Source organism: Neofelis nebulosa, chromosome 1, assembly GCF_028018385.1.
Source record: "Neofelis nebulosa isolate mNeoNeb1 chromosome 1, mNeoNeb1.pri, whole genome shotgun sequence".
Taxonomy (NCBI): Eukaryota; Metazoa; Chordata; class Mammalia; order Carnivora; family Felidae; genus Neofelis; species Neofelis nebulosa.
In genome coordinates, this window is record NC_080782.1 from 179,605,432 (window position 1) to 179,628,219 (window position 22,788).

Genomic DNA, 22,788 nt, shown 5'->3' on the forward strand with positions numbered 1-22,788 from the left:
GTCAAAAGAACTCAAAGGCCAAATCAGAGAAGGGTCAATTTGCATCATGTGGGACAATCTGGACTTCAATAAGGATAAGAATCACAAACATTCTTAAAGCTACTTTTATGATGACCTTAATTGTACAATCTTTTAGGGTGCCTGGGTGGCTCAGTTGGTTAAGTGTCCAACACTTGATTTTGGCTCAGGCCATGACCTCCACGTTTATGGGATTAAGCCCACAGCCTCTGTGTGGACAGTGTGGAGCCTGCTTGGGATTCTCTGTCTATTCCTCTCTCTGCCCCTCCCCTACTCTCTCTTTCTATCAAAATAAAAAAATAAACACTTAAAAACCTGATTTTTTGATGATGTTAAAAAAAAGAATTGGTCACCTTCTGAGAAAGGGAGGGTACCAATTCATTATCTTAAAACTAGTTAAATAAAAAGAAATATTCAAGAATCTATCCTGACTTTCCTGAAGATGATAAGTAAAATAGATAACTGCATCACTGAAGTTGACTTTTATCCTGAGTGCATCTGTCAAAGAAAATAAGTAATGCTATAGAGAAGGGAAAATGACATATAAGACATTTCAGATGAGTAAGTATATGAGGAATTTCATATACCTATGAAAAAGAACCATTCAATGAATTATCATGGTAACAGAAATTAATATAGAATAAAATACTCTTCCACTTCAATTCTTTGGACAGATACACAAAAGTAGTGACAATGGGGGAAAATGTTTGCAACAATGGGGAGCAATAAATAATAATTAACTCTTATTTATTGCTGTTAACCATATAAATTTGACTCAATCACCCTGTAAAGCAGTTTGACATTTCCTAGTAAAGCTTAACATATGCATGCTTTGCTTTGAGATACTGTCATGATACTTCTAGGTATATACTGCAGAGGCTCTTATACATGTGTATCAAGAGATACGTTCAAGATGGTTTATGGCAACATAATTCACTATATCCAAAAACTGAAATCAACTCCAGTATCCATAAACAAGAGAATAAATAAGTGGGTGTGTGTGCCCATAAATGAGAACACTATTCCTTGGTAAAATAAATGAGTACATCTACAGCCATCATCATGGATGAACTTCAAAAATATGACATTTAAGTGAAAGGAACATACCACATAACAACAAAAATGACATGATTCCACTTACATAGAATGCAAACTCCAGCAATATATGTTTGCAAATGCATAGATTGATGGTGAAAACTCTTAACAAGAGGAAAAGGGAATGATTTATATATAATTTATGATCATAGTAAATTCTTAGAGTGAAATGTGTTCAGGGAGAGGCACACAGAGACATGGAAATATTCTGTTTATTTGACTGGGTAGAGAAGTAGATACAAATTCATTTTGTCATTTTCCTTAAACTGTGCATGTGTATGTGTGTGTAATTATAGATTTTTCTCTATTTCTATACATCTATATTCGTCTCTGTTTCTATCTCTATATTATTGTTATGACTTCACCTGGTTGTATGGAATATTCCTTTCTTTCTTGCCAGTTCACGGTAGAAGCATTTAGGAAAATCCTTTTACATATCTTACTCAACAACTTTTTCTGGTTCAGTGTGGGGATGGATGGGGCACTCCTGTAATGCTATGTATGGATTAGGTTATTTAACCCTCGCAGGATGTTCTTGGAAAGTACTATCATTATCCCCATCTTAAGGAAATTCAGGCACAGCACAATTATGTGTGCAAGGTAATTGGTAAATTACTTGTGCAAGCTATACTTCATTTACACGTTTGTTTTTTTAACCAGTTCACTGTATTGCTAGTAAAAATAACACTGCACATTCAAACAAAACGACCACATGGAAAAACTTGTAATAGTTCTTTGCCTAACGAATAAAATGCAAACTCTTCACTCTTGAATTTGGAACCCATTATGACATTTTCAAGCCACATTTGAATAATGTTGGTCCTCCCCTCTTTCCTCACAGCTCCCCAATCTCCGTTCACCATGCTCGCTCTTCACAAGATATCTTCTTCCTTCCTGTTGTCAATAGCTGAAACTAAGTCATGCACCCACCTTCTCAAATGCCACTTTCTCATAAACATCGCCATTAATTTGTTTTTTCAGATGGCCCTTTCCCTGTCTCCCCTATGCAGTATTTTCTGATTGCCCATTTAGATAGTCTCTCTCCCTCCTCTTAGTTCACTTGAAAGTTTGATTTATCTCTGTTGGAATGTAACATGAGTCAGGAGCTTGTGCAAACTATTTCTTCAGTGTTCATCACAAACTGGTAGAGATGAAAGTGAGACATTTCTGCTCACATACAAGAAGCACTGTTCCAAAATGGAAGGCGGCTTGAAGCAAGTGTTACCCGAAGGCTTCAGACCCCACAAAAAGATGGAAGTGGATCTCCTTTGGTGTTAGGAAGAAAACCCGTGGCTTAAAACAGTCAAACAGACTGATACCAAAAATCACATAGGGTAAGCCACACTCCCAGTCTAATTGTTATAGTCCCTAATGCCTTCGTGTATATGATGTTCTTTTGGTATGCTAACATATACATGTAGATGGTGTTTTAAGAGTTCATGCTACTTTAATAAAGCTTTAGGTATACTAATAAATAAGGGATATAATAAACAAGGGTACACATGTTTGTTCCTCATGGAAGAAATGGTTCTTAGACCAGCAGCAAGAGCATCATATAGAAGCATACAAGCAATGCCCCCCTTCAGACCTCCTGTATCAGACTCAGCTTTTTAACAAGGATCCCAAGTGTTTTGTATACACAAGCAATTTTGACAAGCTCTGGGCCCAGATCACATGCTCTGTTGTTTATATTAATTATTTATAGTTAGATGAGCACTTAATTGGTCAAAATCCTATATGAAATACTCTTTGTACTTAGTTAGAGATATGGAAGTCATTAAGGAGCTGAAAGTATACCTGACTTGTTTCTACATGATCCACTTTATCAATTCCTCCTGAGAGACAATTTCAATAACCATTCGGTTTATTTGCAACCAAAGGCTATAAAAATAGACCTGGGTAGAAATATGATTTGTTTCTGGTTTCACTGACAGTCACATGACTCTAGGCAAGCCATGATAAAATGTATCTGATAATAGTTTCTTAAAAATTTCAGTTTTTACTTCCTCTATTGGTCACACAGTCATACTGAGCATTGTGCTAGTTCAGAGAGACCATAGCTTCTTCATTTTATGTCCTCTGGCATGGTACAGATTTAGTCACGAGATCTGCAGAATACCTGCTTGATCTGGGATGCATGCTAGGAGGCTTCGTAAGCTTTAATTAATAAGTCTTCCCTCTTCACCTGAGTGATTGAACATCAGTTCTGTGTCTAAGCCAAAGCAATGAAAATCATTCCATAGGCATTCAAGGACAAACCCTCTTATTACAATTCTATTATTTAAATCCACGAATGTGATATATAATGTTTCAAGAGAATGAATGATGATTTTAGATGTTTAATTAGGTATCCAGATACCACTACACAATCTTGTTAATAAAATAGCAGCCAGGATGAGTCTCAATTATTTAGACACCGAAATGGAAGTGTATAATCAGAATAATATTCATAGTTATCACATCTTAATTAAAATATATTTACCTTAGAGATGTACTTCATTTCTCTTTAGTATAATATTCACCAGTAGTGTAAAGACTATAGTAGATGACAGTTTCAAACTGTTTATATTTTTCAACATTGAACAGAATCAGGAAGTGTTTCTTTGTGAAAATCTTTTTGGCTTTATCATGATCCTTCAGTATTAGGCATTATAAAATGTACATTAAAGTATATATAGTCATTATTCAAGATTACTTTCTCTGTGTCACAAAGATTTGAATCTAAGTAACCTTATACAAGATGATTTATTTTTAGCATCACTGAATAAACACATAGCTAGTTATTTTTAGTAAACGTTCTTATATTGAGGATAATTTATTAAAGGGCCATTTATCAACACTTTGCAAAGTAAACTAAATACATTTTGTTTTAATTGAATTTGGTGAAACTTTAATTTAGAAAGAATACACATACTTTTAATATGCTTATTTGGAACTATTATTTTTCAAGGAAACTATGATTAATATAAACAAATGCATACTTGTATTATCTGTTTGACATAATTTATATTGGAAAAAATCATCAATAGATAATATAAAATGATTTCTACAAAATGAATAATTACATAGTTTTAGTAATTCTGGAAAGAAAAATAAAGACTGCATTTTTTAAAGAAAATGCCACTTGTAATTTTTTTGAGTTCTCCTTGACCTCTATGCCTGAGATTCTGAAATAAAGGTGATTTGTGGCAAAAACAAGTTTGAGGAAGCCAAGAATTTTCACTCACTCTACAATCATGCATTACTAAATAAATCAGCAACCTCTATTCTTCGGTGGTTAACAAAGTATTATTTATTATCTTCATTTTACTATGCACATGGAATATACTATTCTTTTCCAAGGTCATTGTTAGTACCATGCTGTAGATGCATTTGTCAGATGCTGCTCTAAGGTTAGTTACTAAGTGACAAGTCCAAACCCAATATAAATAATAGTTCTATTTATTTTAGGCTATTGAAGGTGAACCAAAGTTTCTTTCCATATCTAGTAACTTTATATTCTGATGTATTTCCCTTCTACTTCCAAATTAATCTCCATTAAGTTGAACACCTTTGGTATTCATAAACTTACCTCCTGAGATAAAACACAAGGGAATGCTTCATAAACTAGATGGTGCTATCAGGGGCCGGGTACTGTTATCACCACTGTTCTTATGACGCAGTAAGCAGTTTGCGGAACAGGGAATCATTGAGAACAGAGATGATGAAAGGTTGGAGAACTGAGTCCTGCATTCTAGAAATATTTAGAATTTGGGATGATGATGAAAACCCAAACAAAAAGAAGAAGAAGAGCAGCTAATGAAATAAGAACCTAAAGGCTAACAGTCCTTTTGAAGAAAGACTTTGGGTGGCTGAATAGGAAGCCGAGGGACCAGATTGCTGCACTGGTACTCTGAATGCACCAGTCTTTATGAACCCATAACGATGATCCTTCTGCAGAGACATGTTGAGGAAAAAGGAGACATGACCACTAGGAAAAAAGTCATCTGAACACACACCAAACGATCTTTGTTGCCATTTACAGTTGCTAGGCGAAAATAAAATTATTTCTAAAAACTGCTAAACACACTGTATAACATTGTATGAACAATGATGAATATGACAATAGAAATTATCACAATTTGAAAACTGAAAATCACCCTACTATTCTTGAATGTATTATAGCTGAATCAAACTGGGGTCAAATTCAATGCATCTGAGTTATCACTGTGAACCACCTTATCAAAATGAATCTGGTTCTAGGTTACACAGTCTGTGTTTTTCTTTAAAATTGAAATTTAAATTACAATATCACATATGAATTGCAAGCAATGCTACTACAGATTCCAAAACGATACATGGAATAGTTTTGCTGCAGCTCGTATTTTAGTGCCATTCTGGTTTGTTTTTCAACATTTGAAACTATCAGAATTTCGGGTATTAGAAGAATAGTCAAGTAGTTGAAAAAGTATTGATGATTGTGTCCATATGTTTGCTCTGCATGGCTAAAAGAACAGAACTTGTTTTTTCCCACTGGTGTTTAGAAACTGCATCAATCAGCTACTTTGAAAGGGTGCCAAGTGTCGAGTGAGGCAAAATGAAGGTTCAAAGCCATTTTGACCCTACACTTCCAGGTTACTAGTGAAATAACCACACCTATACAAATGAGCCAGATTCAATACCTAAAAAAAAGCACAGAGTAAGTTCCCATAAGATTGGAATTTTTAAATCATTTTACTGAAATAGGAAAATATTTTCAGTTTCCTAAGAGTAAACACTGCAGAGTACAGATGGCTGCTTTTTATAAGAAACATATCAGTTATCATTTCATAATAGCCACCAGGTAGTTTTGAAAGCTAAAAAGTTGTTAAATTATTTGATACCATTGGTGATGAAAACAAAATGATACCTAAAAGGTATATAAATATTTTGATGGTAAAACTTTGCCCGTTAAAGTGTGTAGAACCCTCTCTTGTCTGAAATAAACATGAACAAGAACAGATGGAAGATCAGGTTAAGGAATAATTAGTAAAATATTCACCAGCTTTGAAAATTGTCATAAATGAAGCAAAATCAAATTTGCAGAACACAATATTAGTGTTATTCCATGTAATCCTACATGGCTATAATTACATAAATACATTTTGGTATAACTCTTTCTAATCAGACATTTTTGAGGTGACAAATGAACTGTATTGTAGTAAGTTGTATTTTATAAAGAATACACATCCGTGTAAAGAAGAGACAATGGTGCATTTCAAGTTCTTTATTCAAATTCAAACCTGGCAAACTTTCTAGAGCACTTGAGTTTTAAGTCATTATAGCCATCTAAAACTAGGTCTCAACTTGCTTTAGCAATATATCAAATGAGACAAACACAAGGAAAATATGATCGTGCTGTATAAAAATAGAAATGTGACCTATGCATTGCTACTTTCCCTGCCCCTATTTATTTCAGCATACTATCCACAGTGGTTTCCTAACCACTTATTAAAAATTGAAAGGCAACAGCTATAAACTCTGAGAAACACGATAGGCAACCCACTTATAGCAGATGTGGATTTAAAAAAAAAAATGTTTGCCTGGAGTTGCTGAAAACCATCTAAATCTTAAATCTCTCCAATTCTGATGGATAGTTGCTTGCACCATACGTGTTCATATCAGTAATAATTGAAAACAAGGTTTTGAGGTAAAAATTCATTCTTGCCACCTTGAGAAGTGTGGTTTGTGAGAAAATTATTAGTGGTTGAATATCCTCCACTATCTCTACTTCTCTTGTGAAATAAACAAAAAAAAAGAGAGGGAGAGAGTAATCTATTAATACATAATGAGTTCTTGAGCTTATAAATAACTCCCAGAGTGAAAAAAATTCCTATAAAAATGCTAATTCTACACACACACATACATGCATATAATTTATAGATGAAGTTTCAACTTCAACTATTCTTTATAATAATATTTATGCCTTAAAGCCCTACTAATAGTCAAATTGCAATAAAATTATGGTACATGGAAATACTGAAGATAAAATGAAAATGAAAGACTAACTAATATTATCCTAATAGATAAGTATCATAATTCCAAAATACAATGGAGGACATTTTAACTGTTAGAAAAATTATTTTTTTTCTAGTGAAAACCCTTTCATTTTCATTTTCTACTTCCTCCTTTTCTTGTTGTTTTGGCCTAACCAACAAAATATAGAGTAAAACAGAAGAATCAGCCTGATAAACTATGTTAATACCAATAACAAAAACATGTATCCTAACCTGCCCCTACAAGAGTAGAAGATATTTAATTTTCACAAAGAAATTGCCTTAATGTATCAAGACATTTTGTGGCCATTGGTTCAATTCCTGCTCCAATGTACTAAATCCCATCTATTTACTTTCTTTTTTCTTAATTTCTTTATGTTTATTTATTTTTGAAAGAGAGAGAGAGCGAGACCAAGCGTGAGCGGGGTAGAGGCAGAGACAGAGAGGGAGACACAGAATCCGAAGCAGGCTCCAGGCTCTGAGCTATCAGCACACAGCCCGAGGTGGGGCTCGAACTCATGAGTCATGAGATCATGACCTGAACTGAATTTAGTCGCTTAACCAACTGAGTCACCCAGGCAACCCCCCCACCCTGCACCATCTATTTACTTTCTATATTAAATTTATTTCTATTTCTAACAAGAAAACATGTTTCTTCATATTAATTGTCCTTTGTATTTTGCACCTCTGTGGCTTCCATTTTTTTAACCAATATATCTGCCTTATAAAACAAGAGCCTAGAAAGAATGCAGTATTGATGCTTGAAGCATGTGTAGTGTTCTAAATTTATTACAAGAAGTGAAAAGCAAATGAATTCTTCTCCCACCAAAGTCATGAAAGGACATGTCTAACAGTTCCAAAGCAGCCCTTTGTGATTTAGAGAGAAACTATCAGACTAGCCTCCAGATAGGGCTGCACAGGTCCAGAAAATTACTTATAAAGTAGTCACCTTTGGTATGACCTGAGATAAATAAAGAGCTGGAAGGTAGCTGCCCTGAGTACATTAACTTTCATCCTTCTTTCTCAGTTGATAACTTTGGTTGTCTTGCCCACCTGAACATCTGCATATACCTAACAAGGAAGAGCCAATATGCCTCATCTTTGAAAGTGAAGAAAAGAAAACAAACTTCATCTGGTGATTTGTTGTGGCTGTTGTCATTTGGAAGCTCCATCTTTTGCCGTGGTGATCAGTCCAGCCATACCGGAAACGGTTTTCAAACTCATACAACCGCAACAAGGAGAATGACCGGTGAGAGTATTTTTGGGAGAACAAATTCCTAAGAGTTAAATCTGAGCAGTTTCCACTATCACTAACCATATATTTAACCAATTTCTTTGCAATTCGACTCTGATGCAAACCTGGTAAAGTATCTTTTATGTAATGGCACAACATAATGAAGTTGCAGAATTTGATTATTTAGTAGAGTTTACCCATCCTGGTTTGACATTATTTACCAATATGCATTTAATAGGTACCCTAATAGTCATTTCATGCCCTGAGGACTATCTGCCTTTAAAGCCTTTAATTCTCAGAACTGGTCATTCACTAGTCTTTCTCAGAAAAAATAAAAATGCCATTTCCATTCAAAGCCATGAGTTAAAGATAACAAAACCCCCAAGAATACATGTCCTGAATAACTTAAAAATGGGGTCATTTTCATTTCCAATTCCTTTTGCATGCTTCTGAATTCACTATCATTATTACTTTACATTCACAATAATAATTATCTTCAATTATATTTCAAAATTAATTCTTTAGAAGTGGTGTTAGAATCATGTACTTACAGTCCGTGATTTTCAGCGTCCTCTTGACTTCTCCACTTCCCGATCCCCCACAACCGTCTTCATCATCACACTCCCCGCTGACCTGTTCAGCCATGCCACCGCCACTGCCCATCTGCAGTTCCCACTTGTTGGGCTTGGGTGACCTACCCTGCAACAACTAAATATGGATACAAAAACACTTATTAATGGAAGACTCAAGTCATCTAAGGAAGTGATTCAGAAACGTGTCTAAATTAGAATGATTTTCTTATGGGGCTCTACTATTTTGGTGAGAATACTTTACCAAATTGAGTCTGTAAGAAAAATTAAAACTACTGAAATAATAATAAATAATGGGCAAGGTGTTACAGCTACAAAGATCTACAATCTGCATATCGGCTCAATAATCAAGCTTTGCTTTAGGCTTTGGAAAGCCAATAAACCAGGCTTTCTTGCTCATGGATAGTTTGGCTGGAGAATCTTTTGTCTCTGAATTAACATGTTTAAGCTTGGTCAATCAAACTCCATCAGTCAAACTCCAGGACGACACAACTCCCTTTGCAGTATATTGATTGATACTACTGTGCTGTGCTGTAAGCCAAAAATCCAAAATTTCTCAAAACATAGAGTAATATTCTTCAAGAAAAGATTCCGTTAAAAGAATGTCGAATTTTGCACATATATGTGTATATAGCTTTAAACTTTCTTGGATCAGATGCATAGTCCAATGCATATGGCACAGAACTGAACCTGGGAACAAAAGACTTAGATCCCACTTCCATTTCTACAAATTACTTAGGAAATTTAACCAACTTCTTGGTTCTTGGTTCTCAAGTATTTTATTTACTAATACGAGCAAAATGGATGGAATAGCCATTTCCCCCTACAGCATGGGAGTGCTGGTAATATTTTTGAATAATATTGGTAATGCCTGAACTCCTTTTCAAGAAGATGATATCATGAATAATAGAATATTTCACTTAAAGCTAAGATGAGAGAAATGATTGAGTATGTGGCACACACCCCTGTAAGGCAGTATAGAACATATGACCAAGCATGAGCACAAGAGGGTATTGTTATATTATGAACAAAATGTACCACTGCTGAACACTTAATGGGCACTTAAATTTTTAGGGTGCTTCATGAAAGTATCAGGGTTGTTACTTCTAGGAGATTTTCTAGATAATAGTATCGACTGGCAGACAATAAGTAAACATGCAGCCCAACGACAATATTTCATATTGGAAAACAAAGGGTAAAATATCCGCAGTACAACTAAGATGAATATGTTTAGCATTTAAGGAACACTTACATCAAAGAAGCTGGACTTTTTTATAAGCTTTCAAAATTAAAAATAAAATGAGGTCACAAATTGTGAAATATTGCAATTCTTTAAAATTAATTTTTCCCTAACAAGAACGAAACAGTAATACAATTTGACAATAATTTAAAAATTCTGGCCAGAATTAATTTCTATTTATTAGCATTTCCTAAATGTGTTAATAGGTGTTAAATTCAAAAAGATGTCTCCCCTGATTCTCTTGCATATTCCTCCAAACAAGAGGTTAATATTCCATAAGACATTCCCTTACTGAGAAGATCATACCCCGGGAAACAAGCCATCATATCTTACTTTTTCTCCACGTTTCAGTTTCTCATCCTCTTCACAATCCCTCTCACTGTTTCCAAGTCCCTGAATATGAGACATAATCACTGCTTCCTAAGACAAACTCATCAAAAAATATCCACAATTCTATCTGACCCACACTTCCAGGTTCCCAATAATCCTATCTCCCTCTGATGGGGTCAATAACTCTGCATCCTCTGCATGAAAGTTTCATCTTACTATGTTCATTTTCTTCCTTCTCAATCATTACACATCCACAAATGTTCATTTTCGTTCTCACAACTATGATAAAATTTATCTTGCCAAAATTCCCTATACATTTCTAATCAACAAGAACAAGCTTTCACAGTAAGATCCTTATTCAAACCCCACATCTTTTGGACTAAACTACTCCAATTTCTTCTTAGTTTGATCGTCTCTCTCCTCAAACTTCCAGGAAAATAAAGATAAATGTTTCAGTTAATAGCAGAAATCTCTGTTCTTTCTTTGCAGTCTCTTTCTGGGAATCCATCCCGACAGATTGTGCTCTCACCTGTATACAAATTACACACAAGTCCTTATCTGCAGCTCTTGCTACAATACTTCATCTCTAAGCAGTGATTGGATATAAAAATGTACTCTACTGCTTTGTATCTTAAAATAAAACTTCCATCTCCACTATTCATGTATCATTACAACTTCTCTTCCCAACCCCTGATTGCAGGGGACATCAGTCTCTCCATCTACTACCACCAAATTATTTTCCCCAAATCAGTACTTTCACCATGTCATTTCTCTCTGCCTTACTGCTCTTTGTGACCCTTAACTGTCAAAAACTGCTAGTTCCCAACATGTGTCTAGAGGAGAAATATCACTAGAGATAGACAAATCACAGAAAGAGATCCTGTGGCAAAATGGTTGTGAAATTCCTATGATGGCCCCTTCTTGATACCCATGAACTAAAGGCTCATGAGAAACCTCACAGTAAGCAATCTTGTTTAACAGATGAGACTCACTTCCCATTTTCCAAATTTACATAAGCAAATTACCCCTTCCACTCACTCAACACCCACTGACATACATTTGGAAATGGGGCCTACAAAATACCGTTCAAATACAGTTAAAAACTTTGTTTTTGTTACTTATGTCTAAGCACAATCCCCCAGCACCCAAATTCTGCCTCGGAGCAATCAGTTTGTCACTCTGAAACTGTGTGAATTTATATGTCTATAATTTTGTTTGTGCTTGTTTCATATTTTTCTCACTTCCAACTCTTGTTTTTCCTCCACATAGAATAGAATACCCCCTTTCTTCTTTCACAATTCATCATATCCTAAATCTCAAGTGCAACCTCAAATACCTCTTTTCCCACCCCATACATATTTCTTGGATCTTTTCAATCTATGTGAACCATTCACAGGCACTTAACTTTCTTGAGCATATGCCGTGTCTTTCTGACTAATGGTAAGTTTCTCAAAGATGAGACCATGATATTCTCATTTTTATGCTCCCAATCATTACCAGAGGGATATTTCCACATTATAGATGCTGAATAAATAAGTTTTAATTCATTTGCAATTTGAAAATAATTTATTAAATTTACCCTGTCTTCCACGCCCTTTACATCTAATTTAGGAAAGTGCTTTCACTTTTACTCAAATCTTCAGAGGCCATGATATTCTAGAACAGCTTTTGAATTCATGCTTATTGACTGGTAGATGAATTCACTTATTTATTCAATGACATTGAGTATATATTATGCAACTCATACATATGTTGAAGAATATAATTCACATCAAAGGAGAAGACATAGCCTTAGTTCTTAAAAAGTACTCAGTATATATTCCTTTTTAAAATTTTTAAAGTTTATTTATTTTGAGAAAGAGAGGAAGCATGAGTCGGGGAGGGGCAGAGACAGAGGGAGAGAGAGAGAATCCCAAGCAGGCTCCACACCATCAGTGCAGACCCCAACGCTGGGCTCAAACTCATGAAACCATGAGATCATGACTTGAGCAAAAACTGAGAGTCAGACACTTAACTTACTGAGCCACTCAGGTGGCCCTATATTCCTTATTTCAAAAAAGTTTTTAATGTTTATTTACTTTTGATAGAGAGGCAGAGTGTGAATGTGGGGTGGACAGAGAGAGAGGGAGACACAGAATCCAAAGCAGGCTCCAGGCTCTGAGCTGTCAGCGTAGAGCCTGATGCAGGGCTCGAACCCACAAACTGTGAGATCATGACCTGAGCCAAAGTCGGACACCCAACCGACTGAGCCACCCTGGTGCCCCTATATTCCTTCTTTCAAATTGGTCTACATGAATACGCAACAAAGTACAATCAAAATAAAAGAAATGATGTGAAAATCGGGGGTGGAGTGGGGGAAGCAGACTGATGATTTAGCTTTGTCATCTTGCCAAATTATTTTTCTTTTTGATCTTAGTAAGAAGTTCATCTCATTCCTGTGCTCCAGGAAGCATCTAAAATATTGTGGAAATAAAAATTTAACACTGAAGGATTATACCAAGAAATACTTCCCCAAAATATTTGTGTTTGCTACCCTATTAACTCAAGAGAAAAGGGGTATTCAAATTACCTTTTTAAATGAATACCTAGGAACAGGAATCTAGATAGGGTCAAAAACTTATTTATATAAAATATTCATTTTTTTCTAGAGTAGGAAGGGAACTTTAGCTTTATGATTGGGTCACCAGGTGATGAAATAGCCTCTTGTTCTTTCACAGGACATCAGCTCTTTACCGTCCTCTCCTCCTCCAAAGCCTGGGAGCAGCATGCAGATCACTCCGCCATCTTTCTGTTGGCTCCACCTTCATGGGCAAGTGTTATTTCACTTACTATTCTTAAGTCATTTTGGAGAAATATACACAGCTTCCATCAAAGACAAGCTTTTGCCCCATGTCTTTAGGTAAAACGAAACAAGTTCCACATGTGCACATTTAAAGCAACATACACAGGGGCACCTGGGTGACTCAGTTGGTTAAGCATCTGACTCTTGATTTCAGCTCAGGTCATGATCTCACCATTCATGAGACTGAGCCCCTCACTGGGCTCTATGCAAACAGCATGGAGCCTGCTTAGGATTCTCTCTCTCTCCTTCTCTCTCTCTCTCTCTCTCTGCCTCTCCCCTGTTCAGCTCTCTCTCTCTCAAAAGAAATAAATACACTTAAAAAAAGCAATATATACAAATAAAATGACCCTGTAGAATGATAAAGAAGCCAATTTTTATAAATGACATATGAAAATCAGTCATATCACAGTACATATACTCATGCCACATACTGTATCAAACATCGCTTCTTTTTATCACATACATGGATAGCTGTTCCATATACTCATAAAATATAGAACATATTAGAATTTTTCGAAATGTAAAGCCTTAAAATTTTAACATTACTCTCTGGGCCTACATTCTCTGCATCTGTAAATTAAGAGAACAGTATCTGTTTGGAAGGTTTTGAGACTATTAATTGGTTTAATTATACAAAGTGCTACCATATTGTGAGTGCTCAGTAATGGTTAGTTATTTGTATCACAGTTATCATTATAACCGGTAGGAACTGATACCGGTTACCCTGATTCTGTCTTTCAAAAAGGGAACCCATGCCATGATCATCCTCACCCTGCCTTGACTTGATCTGAGTCTGCCCGGTTGTAAAGATGGCAGTATTTTGAACACTTGAACCTATTCCCAAGTCATGAAAGGTAGAAAGTCAATCAATACATACATATTTATAGAACAACTACAACAGAGGAAGGGCATGATTTTGAGTCCCAGACATACATTAATTGTGTGCCTCTAACCAACTCACTTAAGCCCATTAAAACTTATTTTATTCTACTGAATAATAATGCAAGGGGAAGCACTTTATGTAGTAGAAGGCACCATACTCATTTACAGTGTCCTGTGCAAGACGCCGCATCCATAAAATTGAGAAGCAGAGTGAGGACAGTGAAAAAACCCACAACTTTTAGGGTGTTCCTCCTTTCCTCAATGCCATGCAGTTTGTGCAGTCAGCTGATTAGCTGAAAATAGTCAGTTCTGATGACTGATGCTTCCTGCTTATGTTTAATTGGTTTAGGAAACTCATTAGTTATGCTATCTTGGAGGATGAGTTCGGTGGGTAGAATATCTGATGACTCTAAGGCAAATGTATTTCTTTCAGCTGGTGAATTAATCTCTCAGTAGACTCAATTTGCTTTTTACTAACGGTCTGGCAATATCCCATAGTTGCAATATCCTTTCAAACACTTACAATAAAATCTGGCTAGAGATGGCTCACATACACAACATGTTTGCTGTGAAAGAGAAACATATTCATCCAAAATTTCCAAATGTGAAAGCAATTGAACATGCCTCAAAATCCTATACATAGTAATGCATCTCTAAAATATTTCCTCCTCCGTCCCCTTACAATCATTTACACGGATATACAAGAAGTACATATGTATTTGGAAAATATTAGTCATCAGACACGAGCCTCTACTCATCTATTCAAGTGCAGACATGGTGAAACCTGTTTTCTGAGTTTATGCTATTGATGAGAACATGTTGTTGAAATTAAATGTTGACAGAAAAACTTCAAACTAAAAAATTAAAGATACAGAAAAAAATTATACTTTCACTTCATCAGTTATAAGGCATCTCTAAAGATATATTTTAAGTATAGAATAAAAAATCTCTTTGAATATATACACGCAAATATATACATATATATGAATTTAATTTTGTTATAAAGCACTTGGTATCTGCACTTTCATACAGTTTAAGTGAAACTTAAAAAGAAATGTATGGGAAATAGGAAAACAACGGAAGCTCATAACATTTTAAAATTGGAACTCTGATTCAAAATTCCTCGTGATGTATTTTTAAAGTTATCTCCGTTACATATTTCAAATGAGACCTTTAAAAAAAACTTCTTATATAATATGCCCTCATCTTTTTTTGCAATTTAACTTCCCTTCCCCCAAACCTCTAACTCTGACCCCATCTAGACCCCAACCCGGTCCATCCTTTTTTCACCTCCCTTATGAACACAATTACAACCATATTTTACAGATCTTTTTCTAGCAAATTTTCCCACTCTTTCTCTTTCAAATTAAAAAAAATAAAAATAATTTATGTTAAGCTAACCTAACCATAGATCTCCAAATTCATATTTTCAAAAGCAGTTAAGCCACAATAGACCATTCTACCTAAAAAGCCAAACACATTTTACAGTGTGTCATGTTATGTTACGTTGACCAGACACAGAAGTCATTTCTGTAGGATTTCTTGTCAGTGTTTGCTTTAAGTTTGAGCTTTCTGATCTCGGCTTCTGTTACCCAGTGATTTGAAAGGTCACTGTTCTGTTGGCATTTAGTTTATGCAAGGCAGTCTGGCAATTTATAAAAGTCTTGTGATTTTGTAAATAGAATACTGAACTTAAAAAAGGCTTACCACATTCACTATCTGGCCTCTAATGCTTCAAGAAATCATTTATTTCTAGTCCCCTTAAGAAAATTCTGTATGTCTCCTTTCACTGTGCTAAAACTTATCTTCAACTCAGAATGTGGCCGGTTCTGTCTTCTGAGCTGCCATGCCAAAAGTGACCAGATACGTCTATAATTAATGTGTGTTCCAGTCCAACCCCTATGTTTGACCTCACAGGAGAGTTTAAACTAAAAGCTAATGAGTAAGTGCAGAAATAAAATGGAAGTAGAGTTACAAACACAGCCTCAAAAAGAACTCAGAAAAATTGAGAGACTTTTTCTTTTTTTTCAAAAGAGGAAGTGCCCATGCCAAATGTTAGCAATTCTCAAGTGGCTTTTGTGAAACGTCTGTGTGAAAACACTCTGAAGACCCGGAAAGAATTGCTAAAAAAGAAAAACAGAAGAAAACAACAACAACAACAACAACAACAACAATAACAACACACACACACACTCACACACACATGCACACACAACATTTCTTACAAGACAACCCCAGAGTTAATTTTGGAGCCTTCAATCAAAACATCCATGCTGAGTTAGCTGGACAGATATAGAAGATCAACGGCTACAACAGGGAAGGAACAAGGCCACTTTGTGACAAGCAATGTATAAGGACCCTGAAGCAGGAGCATGGGAGATGAGGGGAGGAGGAGAATGGAGCCTATTTATATTGCAAACATGTAAGATGTTCAATGGACTAAGTGGATGTGTAATGCAAATTTCTTGAAGTCAGACATTTCATTACGTAGGACATGAGGCATGACATTTATAATTGCCCCACCCCCCACCCCCCAAAAAGGTGAGAATTGTTTTCTTGATGCTGCTATCTTACTTCCCAAGTAGTTTATTAATTTTCCAAATCATTACTGCATATTCCACACTAGATATTGTATATCTACATAGACACACACACAAATCACATTGCATATTGTCACGCACAATTATAGGACAGATACCATCCAGGTTTCTAGCTGTTCCAGGTGAGTCTATGATTAAAATTAAAGAACATCCTAAACCAGAAAAATCAGGTATTAAATAATCTCATTATTTTACATTTCTTGGGTGAAGCGTGAATTTGTATTATTCATGGTGTGGTTTATCATCGAGGAGTCATTTTTTAACATGCTGAAAGCCTATATCTCTGTTCCTAGGTCTTCATATGCATGAGAATACTTAAATAACCACCATGTAATACAGACTAACATGCATATTTGCCCTAAAAACACAGATTACCTCAGGAAACGGCCTCTCCCTGGTTTGGATGCTACAGCAACTCAAGGTACTAGTAATTTACTGCTAAGAACATGCCTAACAATTTGCCTCATTATCTTGTAGCATCTTCCTGACACTATAAGGCACAACGACCAAATTTCCAAAATCAAAGATAGAACTGAACATCTGCTCCCTCTGAGCAAACAAGTGAAAGTATTCCAAAACATGGATGGATTGACTGAAGATGAATTCTAGATAACTGATTATCAGCTAGTGAATCAGGTTTCCATTAAGCACACTCTACAGAAGTGAATCGGGACCCATATCAGACAGGTAATTTTAACTTTACATGCATTTGCTAGTTAATGGTATAATAATTAATTTTGCTTGTGTTACTAAGGGAGTGGTTTTCTTTGCTCAGTTCATCTGCTAAATGTTGCTTTATCTTGGCTCAGTCAAAAAGAAAAGGATTGGCAATGTTAGCAATTCAGTTATCTCTACTGACAGAAAGACCATGAAATTTTTACATGGAATACAGGAATTAGCATTTCCATTATTTAGATTTTCCCTTGCCATTTCTTTTTATTATCTTAATATATTTCTAACAGGACTACAGGATTTATGTCATCCAACTGATACATGTTGGAATCACTGTCCTTGAATGATTGATCTGTATAAGCCTGATGTCATGAGAAACAGACAAGGGAAAAAAATAAAAGGAAGGAAGGAAAGGAGGGAGGGAGAAAGGAAACCTTTAATCATGATACATTGTCGATGTAAGGGTTCCAGATTAGAAAAGATTTTTATTTGCTAATTCGTCAAAAGTTCTATTATCTTTTAGAAAGAACTGTGACGGATTGCAAATTCATTTAAAACCTAGTTTTGGCAACTAATCTAGATTGCCTTCACTGGCCAGCTGTGCAGAACTCATCCTCAGATGCTCTATTAAAACATTCTAGGAGAGATGCCCTTAAAGTTCCCCAGTCTATTAAAGGTTTACTTCCAAGGAGCTCGTTCTGATCTCATTTAGTACGACACCCTTGTGTATGCCAGATGGTAACAAGAGTTATAGCTTCACACATGTCATTCTGATTTTCACCTTTGCAGTGAAAGTCCCTTAATCTAGCTTTCTTTACATAAACCAAAAAAAATATGGACAAAGATATGCTAAGCCAGGATTAAGGAATTGTGATCTTGGTAAATATTCTAGAAATAATTTGAGAAAAATTAGTAAAATTTGAGGCTGTGGTTGCCTTGGGGAAAGGGTAGGTGGGTGTTTGGGATTCTAGGCTAGATTCTTCCATTAACGATTTAAATGTGTGCCTAAACAAACTCTAATTTTGCTGAGCCTAAATGTTTTAGCTGAAAAGAAAAGGAGGAGGTTGAAAGTCCCCAAGTGTGCCTTCTGGCTCTAAAATTTTCAATTCTAACATGTTTCAAGCCATTCTAACATTTGGTTTAGAAACTGGCATTCTAGGGGAGCTTGGATGGCTCCGTCGGGTAAGCATCCAGGTCTTGGTTTTGGCTCAGGTCATGATCTCACTGCTTCCTGGGCTCATGCCCCTCATCAGGCTCTGTGCTGACAGTGCAGAGTCTGCATGGGATTCTCTCTCTCTGTCTCTCACTGCCCCTCCCTGACACATGCTGTCTCTCTTTCTGTCTCAAAATAAAAACTTTAATTTTTTTTTTTAAAAAGAAATAGGTATTCTATCATCAAGGGTTATTGCAGCCCTCCTTGACCTACATTTTAATTCTATTCCTTTTTCTGTTAGCTTTAATTTTTGGAGTTTTGTTTTAAATTTTTTTAACATTTATTTATTATTGAGAGAGAGAGAGAGAGCATGAGCATAGGAGGGGCAGACACAGAATCTGAAGCAAACTCCAGGCTCTGAGCTGTCAGCACAGAGCCCAACACGGGGCTCGAACTCAAACAAACTGTGAGATCATGACCTGAGCCAAAGTCAGACGCTCAACCAACTGAGCCATCCAGGCACCCCTAATTTTTGGAGTTTTAAAATGTACAATATATGTTTCTTATAGGCTGAATCATGTTTCTGCAAAAATATATTTTGAAGTCCCAAACTCCAGGACCACCAAACATGACCTTCTTTTTTTTTTTAAATTTTTAATCTTTATTTATTTACTTTTGGGGGGGGAGCCGGCATGAGTGGGGGAGGGGCAGAGAGAGAGGGAGACACAGAATCCGAAGCAGGCTCCAGGTTCTGAGCTGTCAGACAGAGCCCTATGCAGGGCTCGAACTCACTGACCACGAGATCATGACCTGAGCTGAAGTCGGACACTCAACCGGCTGAGTCACCCAGGTACCCCAAACATGACATTCTTTGAAAATAGGGTTTTTACAGAGGTAATAAAGTGAAAATGAGATCATTAGGGTGGGCCCTAACGCAATATGATTACTGTCCTTATAAAAAGGGGAAATGTGAACACAGGGCCAGACATGAACAGAGTGAACACTATACAAGGAGATAGCAGGAAAATGTATGTGACGGTGTAGGGTTGGCTGACACACCTACAAGCCAAGGAGGCCAAATGCTGCCAGAAAACCAGCAGAAGCTAGGAAAGAGGCATGGAGCAGATTCACAGCCCTCAGAAGGACCCACCCTTGCTGACTCTTTGATTTCCAACTTCCAGACTCCAGAACTGTGATGCAATAAATCCACTGTGTTAAGCCACTATTTGTGGTCTATCGTTACAATAACCCTTACGGTTGAATACAAAGATACATGCTAAATAGTGCAAAAGTCATAAGTGTGTAACCTCAAGAATTCGACATGAACTCAGCCATGTGACCACCATTAGCATGATACAGAACATTACCAGCATTTCGGAAGCCTCTTTTACGCCTCATTTTCTTCTCCCAAATATAACACAATTTTGACTTCTACCACAGATTCATTTTTCCTGAGGAACTTTATATGAATGCAAGCATGTCTGTGACATTCCAAATGTAGCAGAAATTCATTCTTTTTAATTACTGTATTTTATTCTATAGTATCAATGAACCATAACTTAATTTCCCATTGTGTTGGTAGACAATTGTACCATTTTGAACGTCTGGATGTAAAAATACTGTTGCTGTGAAAATCTTGTAAATGTCTTTCAGTGTAAAAAAAATGGTCATATATGTTGGGTGTATACCTACATATGAAATTGTGAGGTCATGGAGGTCGGTATCTGTGTAGTGAAACTAGCTTTATTTCCTCCTTAATATTGATGTATAATTTATCAATATAGTCTACAGATCTTAAATATACAGTTCAGTGAGTTTTTGCATAGGTATACATGCAAAAATACAACTCAAGTTAGAATATAGTACAAGCATCCCAGAAATCTATCATCTCAGTCTATAACAAGAATCAGAAGATAACTGCTATTCTGATCTCTACTTACATAGATTCATTTACCTGTTAATGAATTTAATAAAGATAGTATCATGTAGTATATATCCTCTTGTATATGGCTGTTTATATTCAACATTATGTTTTAAACATTTATCATATTATTGTATGTATCAGTTGTTCATTATTATTGTGTAGGGGAGAAAAAGTATCTTTTCTTTCTACCCTTTTAAGTTCTCAACTACAATCTCGGCAACAAAAGACAGATTAACAAGAGAAAAGCATACAAATTTATTTAATAGGAATTTTATATGACACAGGAACCTTCATTAGGAAGAAGCAGTTAAAGCTGAGCATTCTTATGTTAGGTTTGATGAAGAGCAGAAAATCATGGGAAAATGTGATACGACAAAAAAGGCTATGAGCTAAGTGGGGAAAAAGCTTGTTGTTCAGATTCTCCTGAGCTGAGTCCCTAGTCTTTGGAGATAAGGATACTCCCTACCCTGTTTATAGTGAGAGCACCTTTCATATTAGGGTCTTAAAACCTGCTTCAGGGGAAGGTGGGGAAATCCTTCCTGCACCTGCCCTTTCTCAAATTTCTTCAGCTCAAAATATTCAATTCGCCATGATGTCATATTTTGACGTTGCCTTTCCTGAACCCTGTCAATTGCAATATAGGCGTTCCATTTTATGCATAGACAGCAACTTATTTAGCATTGCACTATTCATCTGTTCTCAGTTTTAGGCTACGATAAATAATGCTAATTGCATATTGTTGTGCATATTTTTTGAATGACTTAAGCATTCATTGATCTTGAGTGTATATCCAGGAGTGGAATTGCTGAGACAAAGGGTATATTAATATTTATCTTTAATAGACATTGCCAGAATAGATTTCCAATATGGTTCTTCAGGTTTAAATTTCCACCAACAATACACGACACTTCCAGTTATCCCATGCTTTCTTCAAGACTTGGTAATATTGGCTGTTTTAATTTTAGTTGTTTTGTGGGCATGTAGTGATAGTTTTAGTGATTTATTTCTAGGGGTACCTGGGTGGCTCAGTTAGTTGAGCGTCTGACTTCATTCAGCTCAGGTCATGATCTCACCAATTGTGAGTTCAAGCCCCTAGCAGGCTCTCTAGGGGCAGCGCAGAGCCTGCTTCAGATCCTCTGTCCCCCTCTCTCTGCCCCTCCCCCATTCCCACTGTCTCTCTCAAATATAAATAAAACCTAAAAAAAGATGATTTATTTTTAGATGATTTTGATTTTTTCTTTAAATTTTTTTGATGTTTATTTATTTTTGAGAGAGAAAGAAAGAGAGAGAGAGAGAGAGAGAGAACATAAGTAGGGGAGGGGCAGAGAAAGAGGGAGACACAGAATCCAAAGCAGGTTCCAGGCTCTGAGCTGTCATCACAGAGCCTGACGGGGGGCCTGAGAACCATGAGATCATGACCTGAGCCGAAGTGGGATGCCAAACCGACTGAACCACCCAGGTGCCCCTGATTTTGATTTTTTTTTCATCCTCTAATATAAGGTGACTTTTCAAGTCATTTACCCATAGGAAAAAACAGGTTATCTACATTTTCTAATGGATTTCTAAGAGTTCTTTATAAATTCTAGATATGACATTTATTTTCATGTTTATGTAATATTTTTATTATTTTTGTCTTTCCTTGCCATTTGTAGATGGATCATTTTTTATTGCTTGTTAGCCTCTTGTTACACCTTTTTGAATATCTTAGATATTATAATTGTAATATTTATGTATAGTATAATATTTATTCTAGACTTATTACTTTCAATAAGTATACTTATTGAATATAAGTATTCAATACTACTTTCAATAGTATTACCACTTCGGCAACAATATAAGAACCTTAGAAAAGTTAAACACTATTTAGCCACTCTCATTATCACATTTTATTTCAATATATATTATAAATTCCAGAGGCCAATTCTTATATTTACCCCTCCTTCTCATGTGTATTTCATGGTAAATATCCCCCCCCAATTCCTTTTAATACCCTTGTCAGATTTTAATGTCAATATATGCTTCCCACAGCAAATTAGGAAATATTCTCTCTTTTGTATGTATTTCCTGAAAGTGCTTGTATAAGATTAAATCTATTCATTCCTTATATTTTTAGAAGAATTTACCAGATAATCTGTCTGTGCTTGAAATTTCTGTGTGTGTGTATGAGTGTGTGTGAGTGGGTGTGTGTGTGTGT

General features: G+C 35.9%; 1 protein-coding gene across 1 annotated transcript in view; it reads right to left on the minus strand.

Moving 5' to 3' along the window:
* Positions 1 to 8,874: 8,874 nt before the first annotated feature.
* The window catches only part of GPC5 (glypican 5), a 678,338-nt gene continuing 664,424 nt past the window's right edge, over positions 8,875 to 22,788 (minus strand). Inside the window, exon 7 of the mRNA XM_058682009.1 lies at positions 8,875 to 9,069. Within this exon, the coding sequence (XP_058537992.1) occupies positions 8,875 to 9,069 (195 nt within the window). The remainder of the gene's footprint in view (positions 9,070 to 22,788) is intronic.